The sequence below is a fragment of the Scylla paramamosain genome, chromosome 27, assembly GCF_035594125.1.
Source record: "Scylla paramamosain isolate STU-SP2022 chromosome 27, ASM3559412v1, whole genome shotgun sequence".
Classification (NCBI taxonomy): domain Eukaryota; kingdom Metazoa; phylum Arthropoda; class Malacostraca; order Decapoda; family Portunidae; genus Scylla; species Scylla paramamosain.
Genome location: NC_087177.1, coordinates 15,459,409 through 15,477,750, shown reverse-complemented (window position 1 = coordinate 15,477,750; position 18,342 = coordinate 15,459,409). Strand labels below are relative to the sequence as shown.

Genomic DNA, 18,342 nt, shown 5'->3' with positions numbered 1-18,342 from the left:
ATCTGTTGCTCAGTAGTGTTGTTTCTCCAACATCTTGGTTTGTGATGCAGTGAGACGATCATGAATGACCTTATGAGTGCACTGAAAATCATGCAGATGACATTTGACATAGTCATCCATGTTGTAGACAGGACATGGAGCGCTGTGAAGAAATTTGTAAGGAAGAGACTTGTCTTTACCGAACACCACAAAATGAGGAGACTTGATAGTAGAATCACTGAATTGAGAGAACAGGCTAGCTGAGGAAGCCATTCATCCCAGTAGTACTTTGCTTCTGTTATGTAATGCAGAACATCAAGGATATGTTTATTACAATGCTCTACTTTGCCAATTGAACTGGGCAAGTGATGGATGATGTTACATTTCTTGATGTTAAATTCTTTACAAATGTCCTGTAAGACAGTGCTAATGAATTCTGTGCTACTGTCAGATAACAGGACACAAGGAGAGTCATAAGGACAAATTATGTTATCAATGATTGCATGACCAACAGAATTTGCTGTTTAGTCCTTGAGAGCAAGAATGGTGAAATGGGTAAAACTATCAATACATACAAGATACTGATAAGCATTCTCTGTAAGTGGAAGTTTGAGCAAATCAACAGAGACTGAATCCCAAGAACCTGAAGTGATGGGGTATGGAAGTGAGGGACTGTCATGTGCAAGGAATGGACGATGTGAAGCACACTGAGAACAGAGTGCACAATGCTGAAAAATATCTTTCCTTGTATTCAGCCAGAAATATGATCATTTTGCCTGTGCGAGGCATCTGTCCCAACCTAGATGTCCTGCGTGAGGTGAGTCATGGACATGGTAAAGGATGGTACTCACTAATGACTGAGCTATCACAAGCTCAGATAAATGCTCACTAAAATTGTCAGTAGAGACAACACTCGACTTTTACAAGAGACTGTCTTGCATGAAAAATGTATCAGCACTCACTTGCAACTTAAGAAGATTTGTCTCGTCACCAGATTTGAGGTAATATACAACACTAGAACAAAACATGTCTGAGTGTTGATGTCTCTTGATCTCGGCCATGGTCAGCATGGCAGGATTATCTGTGATTATCTATAAGAGTGTGTCAGCCACTAAGTTGGCCTTACCAGGAATATACAAAAATGTAGGACTGAATTCCTGAATTGTAAGTTGCCAGCAAGCAAACTGACCTGTGAAGTTGTTGCCTTTGAAGATCTCTGTGACAGCATAATGATGAGTGTGAACATGAATTTTGTAGCCTGATATGAGCTCATGAAAATTATGTAACACCCAGATCACAGCAAGACTTTTATGTTTCGTGACGTCACAATTTTGTTCTGCCTTACTGAGAAGTCTGCTAGCATACACTACTATGCAATGTTTACCAAGTGAGTCTTTTTTACATGAGAACAGCACCAATTACGAAGCCTGAAGCATCTGTGTATAAGATGAAATCTTCCCTAAAATTAGGAAAAGCAAGGATTGGTGCTTTACACAAGGCAGTTTTAAGCCTTTCCATGTGGCAATGCCCACAGTCACGCTTAACAATCCTGTAGAGACAATAGGATTTGCTCATTCTGAAATTCATAGGATACCTCTTATACTGATAGCATTGTCAGTGTGTTTAATCCTTTACCTTATTCTTTCACCTTCCAAGTGACCTTCCTATCCTATGAAGACCTTTAACTTCACTAATATACACTCACTATAAACTTCACTCTTCATCCATTGCTATATCATAATATATATATATATATATATATATATATATATATATATATATATATATATATATATATATATATATATATATATATATATATATATATATATCATTTCCTGCATCTGAATGGATTAGCTGACTGGAATGGATGCACACAAATCTGAGAGGCATTCATGACAATGTCACCACTCATACATTTCATGGCAGCTCTCCATTCATCCCTATCATGCACAACTGATTTTCCTTGTGAAAATACACCTCTTCCATATCTTACATTCTTCACAACTTATATTCATCCTAGTTGTGGTCTTTCCCTTACCCTTAAACCTCTTAAATCTAGAACAGTTTTCTTTTCACCCATCACTCTTCTTCCATTCTTTCTTCACTCACAAATGATCACAACATCCTCTCTGGCTTCACAACTGAGTATTTCTATAAACTTTTAAGATAAGTTGTAAGTAATTAGTCTAACTCTAATTTCAATGTTGATTTTGTCACCTCAAGGTATTTAACTTTAAACAATTTACAAATACTTCTGATTGTAGCAAAACACATTTTTTGGCCACATTTTTCCACTAAAATTATACAGAATACATTTTCCAGTTTGGTTCCATGTTTTTAATTCACAACTGTATATTTTCTACCAATACTATGACTAGTTTTAATGTGTAGTACTTTTATCTTGTGTCTATCTCTCAGTAACAAGTAACAAGTCTCCTACTTAAGGTAGGCTTACCTGTGATCTGTTGTACAGAGTCTCGCATGTCCAGAGGAGTCCTAATCTTGTATCTCCTGGAAAGCAAATGCATAATTTACTATATAAGGAATAAATGCAGAGCAATGTCAGTTATTTTGAGATTATGTATGGGACCATGTGTTTAGTGGAAAAAAAGTGCATGAGAAATATCTAGGAGATGATACAAATGATGGTGTGCTCTGGTAAATCTAATAAATGTCAATCAACTAGCAAACTGAAAATTATGAGATAAATTTGTGGAAAAGATCTGTAGAAAATTACTTGTTATATTCCCTCATTACTGAATGGATTTCTTAAGGAGGGCCCATTATACAAGCATCCATTATATGAGAAACTGATGATAAAAGATGTGTAAATTAGGGACTATTTTATTCTTATGAGCATAAAAATCTGATGATACAAGCTTCAGTCCAAGGTGAGTTAAATTATAAGGTTTAAAATGCGTACCTTCCTGCACCCTCCCACTAACACATCTGGGCTGCATGGTGATGTACAATGATTCAGATGCATAGAGGTAAGGTTGTGAGTGCTAGAAGAGAACTGCACACCCCTCCCTTATCCCCTACCTACCATTCATTCTCTCTGCCAGTCCTCTTTTAAACTGAACTCCGTGTCTCTCAGACTCCCACTCTCACAGCCTTACTGCTCATTATTATACTCATACTCTATCATTTTGCTTGTGAGCATATTTACAATACAGTACAAGTACAAAGTACAGTAAATGTACAGTGCTTTATGTGACTGATCGGTGCTTGGAGGTGTTAGAGTTACTGCTGGCATGTTCTTTTATTCGCTGTCTTTAGTGCTGTGTTGTGTGTGAGACTGACCACATTGTGTATAGACTGTGCCTTATTTTGCATCTCAAGTGCTGATTATGCCTCCCAAGTGGCCAATGAGTTCTAAAGCAAGTCCTTGCAGTAAGGCTAAGCAAACTAGAGTACCAATAACACTCACAAAGAAGATAAAAATTATTAAGAAGAACAAGAGTGGTGAGCAAATTATCCTTCCTTGACACATTAACTATGCATTGGTGAGTGTTATGCACATTTTATAAGATATTAACTATGCATTGGCGAGTGTTATGCACACTTTATAAGTTTTATTAATATGAAATCATATTCTTCGTATTCTGTTTTCTCTTTCAGGTTGCTTTAGCAACCTGAAAGAGAAAACAGAATACCTGCTGCATTTGGTATCATACATTTTAGCTTGAAAACTTACCTTTGACAAAAGTCATGGAACCTACAGTATTTTACAGCATATATCACACTTCAGCACATACCGCACATCTTAAAAGTGATAGGCTCATTTTTTTTTAAATTACTTTGGGAGTTTAAAATGCCTATGAATAATTAAGTATGGCTAACCTTCTCATTTTCCTATACAGCACTACATAATGGGTACTAAGCATAACAGATTACATTTATTATAAATTCTTACTGCCATTAACCTCAATTCTAATTGAAAGGTACATAAGTTATGGTATGTGTAGCCATTAAAGACTACCATAGCTGGCTGGTAATCTTGACAGTGTGACCAGGCTGTGAACAATACTACATATATCCAACAATTACTTCTTGTCTTCTCACCAAAACAATAAAGTCCCTTCATAGTTCTTAATAGTCAGACCGTTAGAAAACTTTATAAAAGGTACTGAAAATACTTTGTTCTGTTCTTGCTGAAGATTTGATGGGGCCATGCAGGCTGTGGTGTCACAGCCTCTAGTGTCCTGAAGGTGCTGGCAGCAGGTAAATTATCTGGTTAGATTCTGGTGAATTGTTGTCCAGTCTTCTTGTGGACAGGAAGACTGGTGTGCTTGAGTGTTGTAAAGGCCAAGCCGGGGTCTTGGGAACCACCCAGGAGGTCTGCTAGTGATGGTCATCAGGCCCCCAATGTATTGTCCAAGAGTGGTTGTCGTCAAGCCTTGAAAGTATCTACAATGCACGTGTCCTTCCATCCAGCCATTATTGTTTACTCCAGAGTACAACATATTCACAAAAGTGTCAGTGGGAGTTTTTTCAATGGTGGGAGATATTTTACACAACAGGAACTAATATATCGATAAAAATCAATTTAAAATTTTTAAAAATTAAAATGGATCAACATAATGTAATCATAACAATGGCATGCTACTGTACTGTACTGTACTGTACTGTACTGTACTGTACAGTACTCAAGCACACCAGTCTTCCTATCCACAAGAAGACTGTTCATGAAGTCCCCATGTGAAAAAAAAAAATGTAAAATGCTAGAGAGAGAGAGATGTGTGGAAAAATGCACAAGGACAATACACAAATAGTAAACAAGTGTGAAGATCTGGAAAAAAAAAAAAAAAAGTTTGTTGCAAGGAATCGTGGATGCTTGAAAAACAGAAAATGATCCTTACATCTCATACACACCATACCAAACACTGAGCTCAGTATTATCAATCCTCCTAGACTAATAATACTGTCCCTTAGTTTACAGTACAAGATGAATAAGTGAGATGAATATGCTTTAATATCTATAGAATAGTAATTACAAGCTTTGAAGTGTCTAGAGTATCTAACAATATGACATATGAGGGCCTTAAGGATCCTTAACAGCATAAATATCAGAGGACAAGTCCCTTTTACTCATCAGCTTATTATAATAAACCTCAGAATGCCTAAGATAGCCTTGGTCTTTAGAATTTTCCAGTCTTAAAATGATCACTCTTGTTTCACCAAAAAATAACCAATGAAAAATAATAAGTACAAATATTTTTACTTTCCTTACAGTTATATATTTTATAATAAAAATGTAGGTCAAAATAAATTAAATAATACCATAAGAAAGGCCAGTGCAATGCTGGGTTGGCATATCAATCTCAGCATGCCATACCTGATCACATTGATGTCATAATGCATTTATTAATATGATGCCATCAATGGGACAACTCCCACTGGACGTGCCTCTCTAATATATTTAGTGTCCTTTCAGTGAAGAGCTAAAACCATGATATCTTCATAAAAAGAACTATATAAAACAATCCTGATGATAAATCATGCAATGGAATTAGATTCTAGCCCACAAAGGTGCATACCAAAATGGTAATGGTGATGGCTCCTACAAGTCAAGGATACAGTGATTCTGCTTTTGTTTTGTACCACAAAAGATATTGTACTCGTCCACATTAACCACAACACTTTTGCTAGATGATGAAGTATCACTTTCATCATTCACAGCTTTGAAACTTTTGATGCTTGCTGAAATAACAAGTAGGTATTAATGAATTGTTGAGCGGCTGAGACAGGTATGAGCTCAAGTGATGGCTACTTACTGGCTGGTGAGAATTAAACATTGCCCATGGAACTAAGCCATACAAAGTGCAACACTGAGATATTTTTGGTCTCATTCTCACTGATTTGGTATTGATTTTCAACCTTAATTACACCACATGGTCAAATGACTTTGGCAAAAGTGAGGCTTGCTGCAATGAGTAGTAATCTGATGTAACTCAAAACACAGTGGCATTCATGCTGTTCCCTCCTATGTATGAGGACATAGGGTAAATGTCATGTGGTTAGTACATACCTATGACTTGACTTAAAAGGTGGCAGAACTAAGCTTAGTTTTGGGAGATTTAGCAGTAATATACAAAGATGCACATCAATACATCACAAGTCAGAAAAACCTGAATCTTGTAGGAACATGAAAGGACTAAAGATAAGGTCTGCTAACTGCCAATTATAATATCCCAACTGCCATGTACAGCCTCTTAATTGTCAATCACAGTCTCATAACTGCCACATACCATATCTTAACTACCATGTACAATCCCTCAATTGCTGTGTACAATCTCCTAACCATTATTTACAGCCCCCTAACATCCAAAGACAGTATCTTAACAGCCATACAGTCTCCTAACTGTCATGTACAGCTTTCTAACTGCCATGTAGAATGTACAATCATTTACAGCCTCCTAACATCCAAAGACAGTATCTTAACTGCCACATACAGTCTCTTACTAACTGTCATGTACAGCTTTCTAACTGCCATGTAGAATCTCCTAACTGCCATATAATCTCCTAACTGCCACATACTGTTTCCTCACAGCCAAACAGTTAGAGGCATCTCCAAATCAATAAAGTGAACCATCCCTTACATACGTCATATATTACACTGGGGTATTTGACTTTGTTCTGTGAAAATTATTAAATAAATAGGGACTGCTTATCTGGATAATATTCAAGCAGTTAACTTACAAATCTTTCATCCTTAACCAATTACAATGTCATTTCAAAAAATAAATAATGGAATAGGACATTGGTGTGCTGATAGATGAGAAGCTGACATTCTCTGAACATTTAGTTGAAAAATTAATAAGGGAAACAAAATTGTTAGCATTATACAAAGGACATTCATAAGTATAGATACAGAAATATTTAAGCAACTATACACAGCTTTAGTTTGCCTGGACTTGGAATGTGCAAATAAAGTCTGGAATCCCAATTTGTTTAAAGATGTTGTAGCACAGGAGGAGGCAGAAGACACCTGACAAAACAATAATTATTCCCAGTTAGGTTTGAGGCACTAGATCAGGGGGTGCTGTGAAATCATCAATATCCCAGCTGTGACCTCAATGAACATTTCCCTTTGTGTTTCACAACACAAGGGGACAATCACAGCCTACTCTCTAAAAGCAACTCTCTTCTTTCACACAAAACTACATGCACCTAATTACATGCACACCCTTCACTCAAAATTTTAAATTAAATATGGCAACTCCTACACCTGCCTTGGAGTCCCCATATATGGAGGAGACCATGGATGTACCTAAGTCGGACCTCTGGTGTCAACCCTAAGTGTCTTCACACCCCCATCAACCTTTTCTTCATTAATTTTTGCAACATTCGCAGTCTTAGAACTAATTTTCAATCTGTAGAATACCACATCTCTACTAAACCTCCTCATCTTTTCCTCAATGAAACACATGTATCTGAGGCGACTGACAGTAGCCCCTTTTTCTTTTCCCTCCTACTTTCTCTATCCTCATTTTCAATCCAAAGCAGGATGTTGTGTCTAAGTGCACAATGACTTAACTTGCTCTCATGCCCGTGCTCTTGAAATATATGAGTTTTCTACCATCTGGCTATGACTAGTCACTCTCAAACTAAACTTATCTGTGCTGTATACCTCTCACCTAAGTTCTCTGACCTTAAGAAATTATTTGACTACTTAACTTCCAAAGTGGAGCACATTCTGACTCTCTTCCCTTTTGCAGAGATCTCCATTCTTGGAGACTTCAATGTTCACCACTAGTTTTGGCTTTCCTCTCCCTTCACTGACCATCCTGGTAAACTAGCCTTTAACTTTGCTATCTTCCATGACTAAGAGCAACTGGTGCAACACCCTACTTGTATTCTTGACCATCTTGGAAATACACCCAACATTCTTGATCTTTTCCTAACCCCTAATCTTTCTGCTTATGCTGTCACCTATCTTCTCTGTTGGGCTATTCCAATCACAATCTCATATCTGTATCTTGTTCTATCATTCCAATCCTTCATTAGGATTCCCCAAAGTGGATGAGGCATTTTGCCTCTGCTAACTGGAGTGACCTGAGGAGGTATTATGCTGATTTTCCTTGGAATGACTACTGCTTCCCTTTCAGAGACCCATCTCTGTGTGCTGAGTGGATAACAGAGGTAATAGTGTCTAACATGGAGGCATACATTCCTCATTCTTTCTCTCAACCTAAACCTTCCAAACCTTGGTTTAACACAGCCTATTCTCATGCTATACATGATAGGTACTTCAGCTTTCCATTACCTGAATATCATATGCTTTATATTTTTCCCAGAATCATGCCAAGTCTGTTGTCCAACTAACCAAAAAACTCCTTCATTAACAGAAAGTGTCAAAATCTTTCAAGATATAACTTCCCTCATGACTTTTGGCACCTAGCCAAAAACATTTCCAGTAACTTTGCTTCTTCATCATTCCCTCCTTTATTTCAACCTGATGGCACCACTTCTAACTCATCTATTTCTAAAGCTGAACTCTTTGCTCAAACCTTTGCTAAAAACTCTACCTTGGATGACTGATTGCTTGTACCTCCCTCTCCTCCATCCTCCGACTACTTCATTTAGATCCTTCACAGTGATGTTTTCCATGCCCTCACTGGCCTAAACCCTTGGAAGGCTTATGAACCTGATGGGGTCCTTCTTATTGTTCTCCAAAACTGTGCCTCCATGCTTGCACCTTGTCTAGTCAAACTATTTCAACTCTATCAACATCTACCTTTCCTTCTTGCTGGAAGTTTGCCTACATTCATTCAGCCTGCTCCTAAAAAGGATGATTATTCTAATCCCTTAAATTACCATCCTATTGCTTTTATTTCCTGCCTATCTAAACTTTTTAAATCCATCTTCAACAGGAAGATTCTTAAATGTCTACCACTTCACAACTTTCTATCTGATTGCCAGTATGGGTTCTATCAAGGCTGCTCTACTGGTGCTCTTCTGACTTTCCTTACTGAGTCTTGGTCATCCTCTTTTAGAGACTTTGGTGAAACTTTTGCTGTTGCCTTAGGCACATCAAAAGCTTTTGATTGAGGCTGGCATAAAGCTTTGATTTCCAAACTACCCTCCTATGGCTTCTATCCTTCTCTCTAACTTCATCTCAAATTTCCTTTCTGACCATTCTATTGCTGCTGTGGTAGACTGTCATTGTTCTTCTAAATCTATGAACAGTGGTGTTCCTCAGGGTTCTGTTCTGTCATTCAGTGTCTTCCTGTTATTTATCAATGATCTTCTAAATCAAACTTCATGTCCTATTCATTCCTACATCGATGACACCACCCTACACTTTTCCACATCTTTTCACAGATGCCCAACCCTTCAGGAAGTAAACAGTTCATGCAAGGAAGCCATAGAACACCTGACTTCTGATCTCTTAAATTTCTGATTGGGCAAAACAAACTTAGTATTGTTCAATGCCTCAAAAACTCAATTCCTCCATCTATCAACTCAACACAACCTTCCAAACAACTACCCCTCTTCTTCAGTAACACTCAGCTGTCCCCCTCTTCTACACTGAACATCCTCAGTCTGTCTTTTACTTATAATCTAAACTGGAAATTTCACATCTCATCTCTATCTAAAACAGCTTCTATGAAATTAGGCATTCTGAGTTCTCTCTGCCAGTTCTTCTCACCTCCCCAGCTGCTAACTCTGTACAGGGGCTTTATCCCTCCATGTACTGAGTATGCTTCACATGTATGGGGGAGGGGTTCCACTCATACCACTCTTTTACACAAGGTGGAATCAAACAGCTGTCTTATTATATTCTCCCTTCTTCTCTTGGCTGTTTGTGGTATTATTAATCTCCCCCCATCCCTGCAGGTGTGTTTAAAAATGCAGCAATGGGGACAGGATGGGATGGAAAATGCATTGACTCAGTAAGGTGAGAGACATGACACCTTCACCTTCCTTTTGTATATTTTTGGAAACAATACACTTATTGATATGTTTTTTTATAGAAATTAATGCATTTATAGACATAAAAAAAAAAAAATTAATGGTGTAACCTTTCAGACTACTTAAATGGATATGTTCGCAATGTTTCTGGAGACGCTGGTGTTCCCATGTGACTGTAAACATACCATGTGGTGGTGCGGCCTGCTGCTGCCAGTATGAGTTGCTAGAGAGAGAGAGAGAGAGAGAGAGAGAGAGAGAGAGAGAGAGAGAGAGAGAGAGAGAGAGAGAGAGAGAGAGAGAGAGAGAGAGAGAGAGAGAGAGAGAGAGAGAGAGAGAGAGAGAGAGAGAGAGAGAGAGAGAGAGAGAGAGAGAGAGAGAGAGAGAGAGAGAGAGAGAGAGAGAGACTGTGGGGAACATCATACCAGACAGTGGTGTGCATCTCCACAAAGAAAACACACACACACACACACACACAGTGGATTTGGGAGTAACAGTTATGGACAATTTGACTCTGGACAGACACACTAATAAAATTACTGGAGAGACGATGAAGTTATTAAAGAGTAAAAATGGCATTCTCATATTTGGACGAAGAAATTATAAAAAAAGTTGTTGATTTCCATGATAAGACCAAGATTGGAATATGCAGCAATGGTGTGGTCTCCTCATACAAAGAGGAATATTGTAAAATTATAAAGAGTACAAAGAGCAGTCACTAAGATGGTTCCAGAGTTGAGCAAGTCAACCTATGGAGAGATTAAAAATGTTGGAAATTCCTACCCTTGAAAACAGGAGAAAGAGAGGAGATTTATAGAATGTTAAATGGTATGGAAAATGTGGATAAAAAATGTTTGATAAATTTAGACACACAGAGTACAAGGAGACAGTAAGAAGCTGAAGAAAGTTAACTGTAGAAGAGACATCAAGAAGTATAGTTTTCCTCATAGAAGTGTGAACAAATGGAATGAACTCAATGAAGATGTTGTCAATGCTGTAACTGTCCATGCTTTTAAGACCAAACTGGATAGATATTGTTACAGGATACTATGAGATTACTCCCCTCCCATAAACCACAACTAGGTAAATACAACTAGGTAAACACACACACACACACACACACACACACACACACACACACACACACACACACACACACACACACACACACACACACTACCTGTAAAAGTGAGCATCTCTTGCCAGCAGTGTGTGCAGCAAAGCACGATAGAAAGTGTGACTAGTAAACAACAGACAATGGTGTATATAAATGCATAAATCACCCAGCATGGCATAACTGGCAACTCATACCAGTAGGCCCAGCCAGCCTCTGGGACCCCGAGTGATCTTCAAGGTCATCAACATTTTTTTCATTTGCTGTTTACTTGTAGATCATCAACTTTATGCATTATTTTACAATATAGTGAAAACATAGCAAAGGATGCATTCATTGTCTCATTTCTCAGAATTATTGGTTTGAAAGGGCTACCAACATTAATCTTAGCCACTGTAGTGAACCACAGGCATGGGAAGGAGACAGGGTTGTTCTCAAATACTCCAGCTCCATGGGTGAGGTCGGGATCAGGATGGGAGAAGAGGAATTTAATAATGTGGCCAAAAAGCTATTTGTCTTATCAGCTCCTCTCCTCTAACTGACTGTCTTCAGCATCTTTCTCATTGCCACAATGTTGCATCTTTTGCTATCTTCTATCACTATTTTCATGCTAACTACTCTTTTGATCTTGGTAACTGCATGCCTCTCCTCCTCCTGCAGCCTCGCTGCACAAGACTTTCTTCTTTCTCTCACCCCTATTCTCTCAGTATTTCTTGATAAGAAGTTTGCCCCTCATTCCCCATCCAATCCTCCCTAACCCCTTAAACAAGCTTGGGGGCCTGTGAGGAAATGGGGATTTTGGTGGGGGATGAAAAATAAGTGAAACATGTGTTAAAAAAATCTAAGGAAATTTCCCTTGATATAGTGGAACCTTGACTTAGAAGTTTAATTCATTCCGTAACAGAGCTCATACCTCAATTTGCTCATACGTCAAATCAATTTTTTCCAAAGAAATTAACTGAAATGCCATTAATCCATTCCAGCCTCATAAGAAACACACCAATCTTTTTTTGTTATGAGTTCTTAGATAAGAAAAGGCATTTATAAATAACAAATATTGTATAAAAGCATAATAAAACATAAAGAGAATGTAAAGAAATAAACTAGCTTTATAAAGTATATTTGCTCTTAGAGATCAGACAACTTGAGCTAACTGAAGATGCTGATGGAGGTAGAGGGTGGAGGAGGTTGGCAGAGGATATGGGAGGAGTTCGTTTCATTGCTTATCAGTCACTTTCATTTGCTATAAACTCTATTGTTTAATCACTTAACTTACTCATTACACTCTTAATGCTTGACTTTATTGGTGAATTTCATTGTTACAATTTTTTTTTTACTTTACTTTCACTTAACTTAATTTTCTTCACTGCTTTTTGCCTATTTGCAATGCTTTCCTCTTTTCATCTGCAGGGCATTTCACAAAATAGCTTTCCAAGGAGGTATATTTCATCCTCCTTTTCAGAATGTTTTGGAAATGAGTTAGGCATGTGTTAGTAAGGTGCTATCACATGGACATTTTCTGGTGTCTTTTATTGGCATCTTGCCACTGGTACGGGTGGCAAAGCACGCATATCTTATCACACACACAACAGAGGTTATCAGCATCCTCACAGATCAAAACAAGCAAGATGGACCGTGAGCACAGGAGATGCTTTGCATGAATTTGACTTAATTTGTGCATTGTGACTCATATTCAGAAAAAAAAGACTTACCAGGCATTGTAGGTCCTACATTGGGATACTCCTTCAGGGCTTCTCCTATTTTATTGAAAAATTCTCTTCATATTTCTCTGCATAGTTTTCATCTCTGGTGTCCCACAGACACTTTTTTCCTGATAGTGCTCACAGAGGGTGGCAAGAGCATCCTGCGACCAAATAATTTGGACAATGTCCTCACATCAGCTAAGAGAATGCAAACTGGCTTCATGATGACACTCATTGCCATCTCATCATTAGCAGCATTCTGCCACCAATACCGGTGTCAAGAAGCTTGTATTGGTGGCAGGATGTTGATTAAAGTTGCCCGTGTGACAGAGCCTTTACACAGACATCATCCACTATTTCTTCTCAGCACTGTCCTTTGCACTCACTTGCTTAGGACCCAAGGTAAAAAAAAAAAAAGAAATTTGGCTAAGTAACTGCACAAAAAGCACAAAACGCTAGCACGGCATGAGAAATGCTTCCACAGCGAAAAAAAAAAAAAAGTGTGAACTGAATGCGTTGGATGCAGGATGCTAGGTCATGTGGCATTTGCTGTGCTAACTAGTAGCGGCAAACCTGGAGCTAGCTCACAACTTGGATTTTGGCTCACAAGTCAAAGCAAAAAATCAACGGAACGACGGCTCGCATCTCAGATTTCTCATAAATAGGGGCACTTATAAGTCAAGGTTCCGATGTATTTCAAATTTTTGGAGAATATTTCCCAAACCTACCCTAGCTGGGGGGGATGCGCCGCCCCCCCTGGACCAGCCCCACCCGATACTACATTAACTAGCATCTAACCTACCCTAACCTAACATAATCTAACCTAACCTAGCTGGGGGTACTGTGCTCCCTTGGACCCCCCACTAGGACATTAATCTAGGCTAGCATAGCATAACCTAACCTAACCTAATGATGGGGACCTCAAAAATTATACCATTATGCCTTACCAGTGTTAGCTACTGATGTGAGTTACCAATGTGGTGTGGAGATTCTCAGGGCGATGGAGGTGCGTAAAGTTTGATGGCTTCCTTAATGAATATATAGAATCTCTTCTTTACATCTGCATACCGTATCTTAAACATTACAGTTGCTAAATATCCCACATAGTGACTTTTTCCTGCCGAACACTGGCACTTTTTTGCTTCATCTCCCTCCATTGGCTAACCATATTAACAAATGACAGTGAGCCTCTTTCAGAATGCTTGATGAGTGTCTAAATTAAATTAAAAATATAACTGAACCTACCATGGAAAGTCGTAATTGGTGGCCTTACGAATGGCAGCACATGACTAGAGGGATCAGCTCTATAGATACCATGAAATATTATTTCTAAACAATAAAAATCATTTAAATGTTTACTCTTGAATGGTGCAGAGCTCACTGGACTTAGAAAATGTCAAATTTTGCCACTCTCAAAAGGTATTACAGCCATATTAGACACATGCCCCCTATATTTTTACGTTTACAGCAAGGTCAATGAGCCTTCTACATGATGCCACTCTCTCAAAAGGTATGATAGCCATACTAGACACATGCCCCCCATTTTTTTATGTTTACAGCAAGGTCACGGAGCCTTCTACATGACATGTGAGTTTCATGTTTGTTACACTGACTTCTTTTCCAGATTAACCCACCTCTCTAATCATGTACCCATTTCTCTGGTAAACTCTGGAACTCCCTGCTTGCTTTTTTTATTTCCTCCTTCCTATGACTTGAATTCTTTCACAAGGGAAGTTTCAAGACACTTATTCAGTAATTTTTTACTACCGATTTTGACTCTGTTCAGGGAATGACACCTCAGTGGGGCTTTTTTTTTTATTAGAATTTTGTTGCCCTTGGCCAGTACCCCCCTATATATATAAAAAAAAAAAAAAAAAACAGCGAATGTTCAGCAAAAGGCGACCAAACTTTTGCCTGATAGGAAAACACTTGCATATGAGGAGAGACTGAAGTTATCAAAGTTGCCATCATTAAAAATATCACCAATCAAGAGATGATATGATAGAGATTTTTAAGATCCTCATTGGGAAGTATGATAATGATTGCACTGAAGATCTATCAACAGTGAGGGAGAATACCACAATGCAGGGTAATTTAAAAGAAACTGCTTAGGCAAAGTCCAAGACTAAATGTAAGGAAATATTCATTCACAAATCGGGTGGTCAACACACGGAACTTACTCCCAGAATGGGTAATTAACTGTGACACCATAAAAAAAAAATAAATAAATAAGACAGTTGAAGGCACAGCTGTCCACCGCAGAAAGCCAGTTAACAAGAAGTGATGGGGTACCAGTGTTGTTGTTTAAGCCTCTTCCAGAAGAACGTTTGTCTGTAATTTGTACCCTCCCTTCAGTACTGACTAATCCACTCACCTCCAATGTCTGACACTATCCAGTCAGGCATGGCTAGGCTCACCACGGCGAATATATCTGCCGCCAAGAACAAAGCCCCGGAGATGATGGTAAGTTTGTCCATTCTGCAGATACCAGGGAGGGAAGAGACTCCAGAAAACTCAGCCAACACTCCTCTTCCTTACATTTTCCGGCGTCCACAGGACCACTACTTATTCCTGGCAGTATATAGTGCACTTTTCCGTTTAATATTTAAATAAGAAGGTCACCAATGTTGTTGTTGCTTTTTTTGACAGCTGAAATACATCACTCCTCCGCCCTCGGTTTTAGGTAAATACTAGCCTTAAGAGTAATCGTGATCATCAGCAATCCTGATCTCGATAATGTGAGTAAATTGATTCTTGAAATTAGTGTTTTACCATAAAAAGCATAGTATTACCGCAAAATTTACATTTTTCCAGTATTGACTAAGTCTATGGGAGCTCTGGCCTCTCTAAATATTCCCTTTTTGTAAAAAGCTTAATCATGATTAAATTAATTTTAACCTAGTTAAAACTTAACAGTACCTAGAGGCCGCCTATTGAATAAGAATCACTCATACTCATGTAATTATCAACTTTTGAATCAACACACAATTTGAAAATTACTATGTAATGTACGTTTTCACCATATTCTTCTGCACTCTCTTCCTTTTTATATGATATAGTCTTGCGTCTGGGGCCTTTCTTGGCGCTGCAGGTGTCACAAACCTGGCACTACTCTTCTACATCACACCACAACTGACTCAGCGTCTTCTTCACTCCCAAGTGGTCACTTGTAACGCCTTCGTATGCCTCCCGCAATACTCTTGCCCTTAACTTCTTAGGCACCACGGTCTGCTAGAAGCATATACGTCCATCAGCTGTCATCCACTTCTTCAGAAGCACTCCTCCACCAAGCCACAGACTCTCCCACTGAGCCCAGTAGTGCTTGTTAGCTGGACTTAACGCTGCAACCTCCTCCCAGGCTGGCTTGTTGGTGTCCTGCCCCATTAACTTAAGGATGAGGCTAATGTCTGGGACTTCGCGCTGAGCCTCCTCCAGATGCTCGTAGCTGCCTGTCGTATCTGCCTGCATCACAGTCCGGCGACATTTCTCTATACGCTCTTTCCTAGGGCTGCAGTGCTGACAGTCAAGCTCACAGGGTAGACAGCTAAGACTGTCTGCATTGATATGCACCCTGCCAGGACGGTACTCCAGTCTTCCAATCCATCTTGGTAGCTGCCATTTAGGATTTTTCAATGTCTTGGGCCATCTCAGCACTGCATGGTCAGTTCTCACTGTGAACTGAGCACCATACATGCTGATGGTCTAGACTCATCACCACAGCTAACAACTCCTTCCTGTGTCACAAGGAAGGAGTTGCCTGCCTGCTCCTTGTCTAAGCACACTATATTCCTGCCCCACATGTCCTCCAGGTGTACTGACAAGCTATGGTTAACTGCCATCTCCTTAGGGCCTGAGCCAGGCGCCTCGTGTACCAGCTCTTCAGCCTCGCAGTTCCCCACCGCAGCTCCAGCTGGTATCTGCCGCTCCTCATCGCCCAGATTAGCGACCAGCACAAGCACTTGCTTGCTCATCATCAGGCCGCACCAATGTCTTCCTGACCAGCAGTCCACTTTGCAAATGGGAGAGGGGTGAGGATTCCACCAAACAGATTTCATTTTCCATATCATGATTCAGTCTGCAACTCATCCAAGTCGCCATCCTCAGTTACACACAGGTAGTCTTGGCAGCTACCACCTGGGTGTTGGCGTTCACCTTCATCAGCAGCACCTCCTTCCCCTGGACCTCCATGCACATCTCTCCAGTCCAGACAAGCATGGCTCTCCAGACCCAGCAGGCACAAGTCAATGTCTGCCACATACACAGGCAGCTCTTGCTCCACTGGACCAACCAGTATACTGGCCTCCACTGGTCCTCGTAGTGTCGTGCAGTGTCCAGTAACACCACATAGTTGCTGCGGAGCCACAGGACGGCTCCTCGTCGACGTCATGTCTGGCCTCACAAACGTTCTCTCCGATGCTGTATCCACTGTGAGCTGGCACACCTTCCCATCAACCGCACCCTCCACCTGCACGCTGTGGGTGGCCGCCTGATGACATCTTATCAGGAGACAGGCTTGCGTGGCACCAACTGGTTGCGGCCCTCCTTCCCCAGCCAGCTGCTGTTTCCCGTATCCACTGTCTTGCCCTCCTGCACTTTCTCAAGACAAGAACAGGAGAGGTGGCCTAGCTTGCCACATTCCCAGCAACAGGGCTGGTACACATACTGCTTTCCTTGCTCTGCAGGTTGGAACTATGGGGAGGTGGGCGTCTATGGGCAGTCTTGCTGCTTGTGACCCAGTTGGATATACGACCAGCACTGTCCACAGAACTGACTTGAGCGGGTCTTCTTGGGTCTGTTCTTAATTTGACTGCGCCTAGCATGCAGCTCCATCTTCATGTCCTCCCTGGGCCTGCCAGAGCTAGTCTTGATGAACTACTCAAACTCCAGGGCACGTGCCAGAGCCTCCTGCATGTCACCCACGTGTGCCTGCTTCAGTGTGCCTGCTTCACGTAAATCTTCAACTGGGGGTCCTCCAGTGCGTCCACGAACTGGTCCCTCAGCAGCACTACCGTCAGCTCCTCGGAAGCCCCTGAGTACGCCTTACGCACCAGATGCTCTAAATCTGGTGAGCTGCTGCAGAGTCTCTCCCCGAGCTCTGACTCTGGCCCGGAACCAAGCCCGGAACACTTCAGCTTGGTGGTAGTGGCCATCCAGCACGCTCACCAGGCTGGGGTAGGATGTGTGCTGAGCGGTGTCCAGCTGACTCACCACCTCCATCGCTGGTCCCTTCAGGCTTGACACCAGCTGCACGGCCTTTTCCTGCTCGTCCCATGCCTGAGCTTGGGCAGCATTTCGAGGTAAGCCTGCAGCGACACTCGTCCATCAAACTCCTGAGGCTTACGTCTTACTATGCTGCTCCTGTAGCCATGAGAAGAGGGAGGAGGAGGAGTGTAAGGTGAAGGCACAGGAAATACAGAAGGTGAGGTGGGCTGAGGAACGGGCCGTGGCAGCAAGGGAAGGGAGTATGCCTGACTGGCCCACGCTCGGCTGAGCCACCTGCCCCGCCGTCGCAAGCTCATCTCCCAGCCCCGTAGTGATACTCCTACCATCCCATTCACTCCCTTCTGCTTCTTCTTCGCCTCCATACTCGGTCTTGACGTTAACCAGGTCCCTCAGAGCTTGCTGTGC

General features: G+C 40.7%; 1 protein-coding gene across 4 annotated transcripts in view; it reads right to left on the bottom strand.

Moving 5' to 3' along the window:
* The window catches only part of LOC135114279 (moesin-like), a 63,639-nt gene extending 48,233 nt beyond the window's left edge, over window positions 1-15,406 (bottom strand). Inside the window, exons 1-2 of one of the 4 annotated variants that reach the window (XM_064030159.1) lie at window positions 15,089-15,406; window positions 2,438-2,493 (exon numbers count right to left, since the gene is read on the bottom strand). In XM_064030159.1, the coding sequence (XP_063886229.1) occupies window positions 2,438-2,493; window positions 15,089-15,191 (159 nt within the window). In that variant the 5' untranslated portion in view covers window positions 15,192-15,406. Of the gene's footprint in view, window positions 1-2,437; window positions 2,494-4,047; window positions 5,121-11,077; window positions 11,313-15,088 lie in introns of those variants that run through there. The other 3 variants (XM_064030162.1, XM_064030161.1, XM_064030160.1) reach the window with 3 other exon arrangements.
* Between the last annotated feature and the right edge of the window lie 2,936 nt (window positions 15,407-18,342).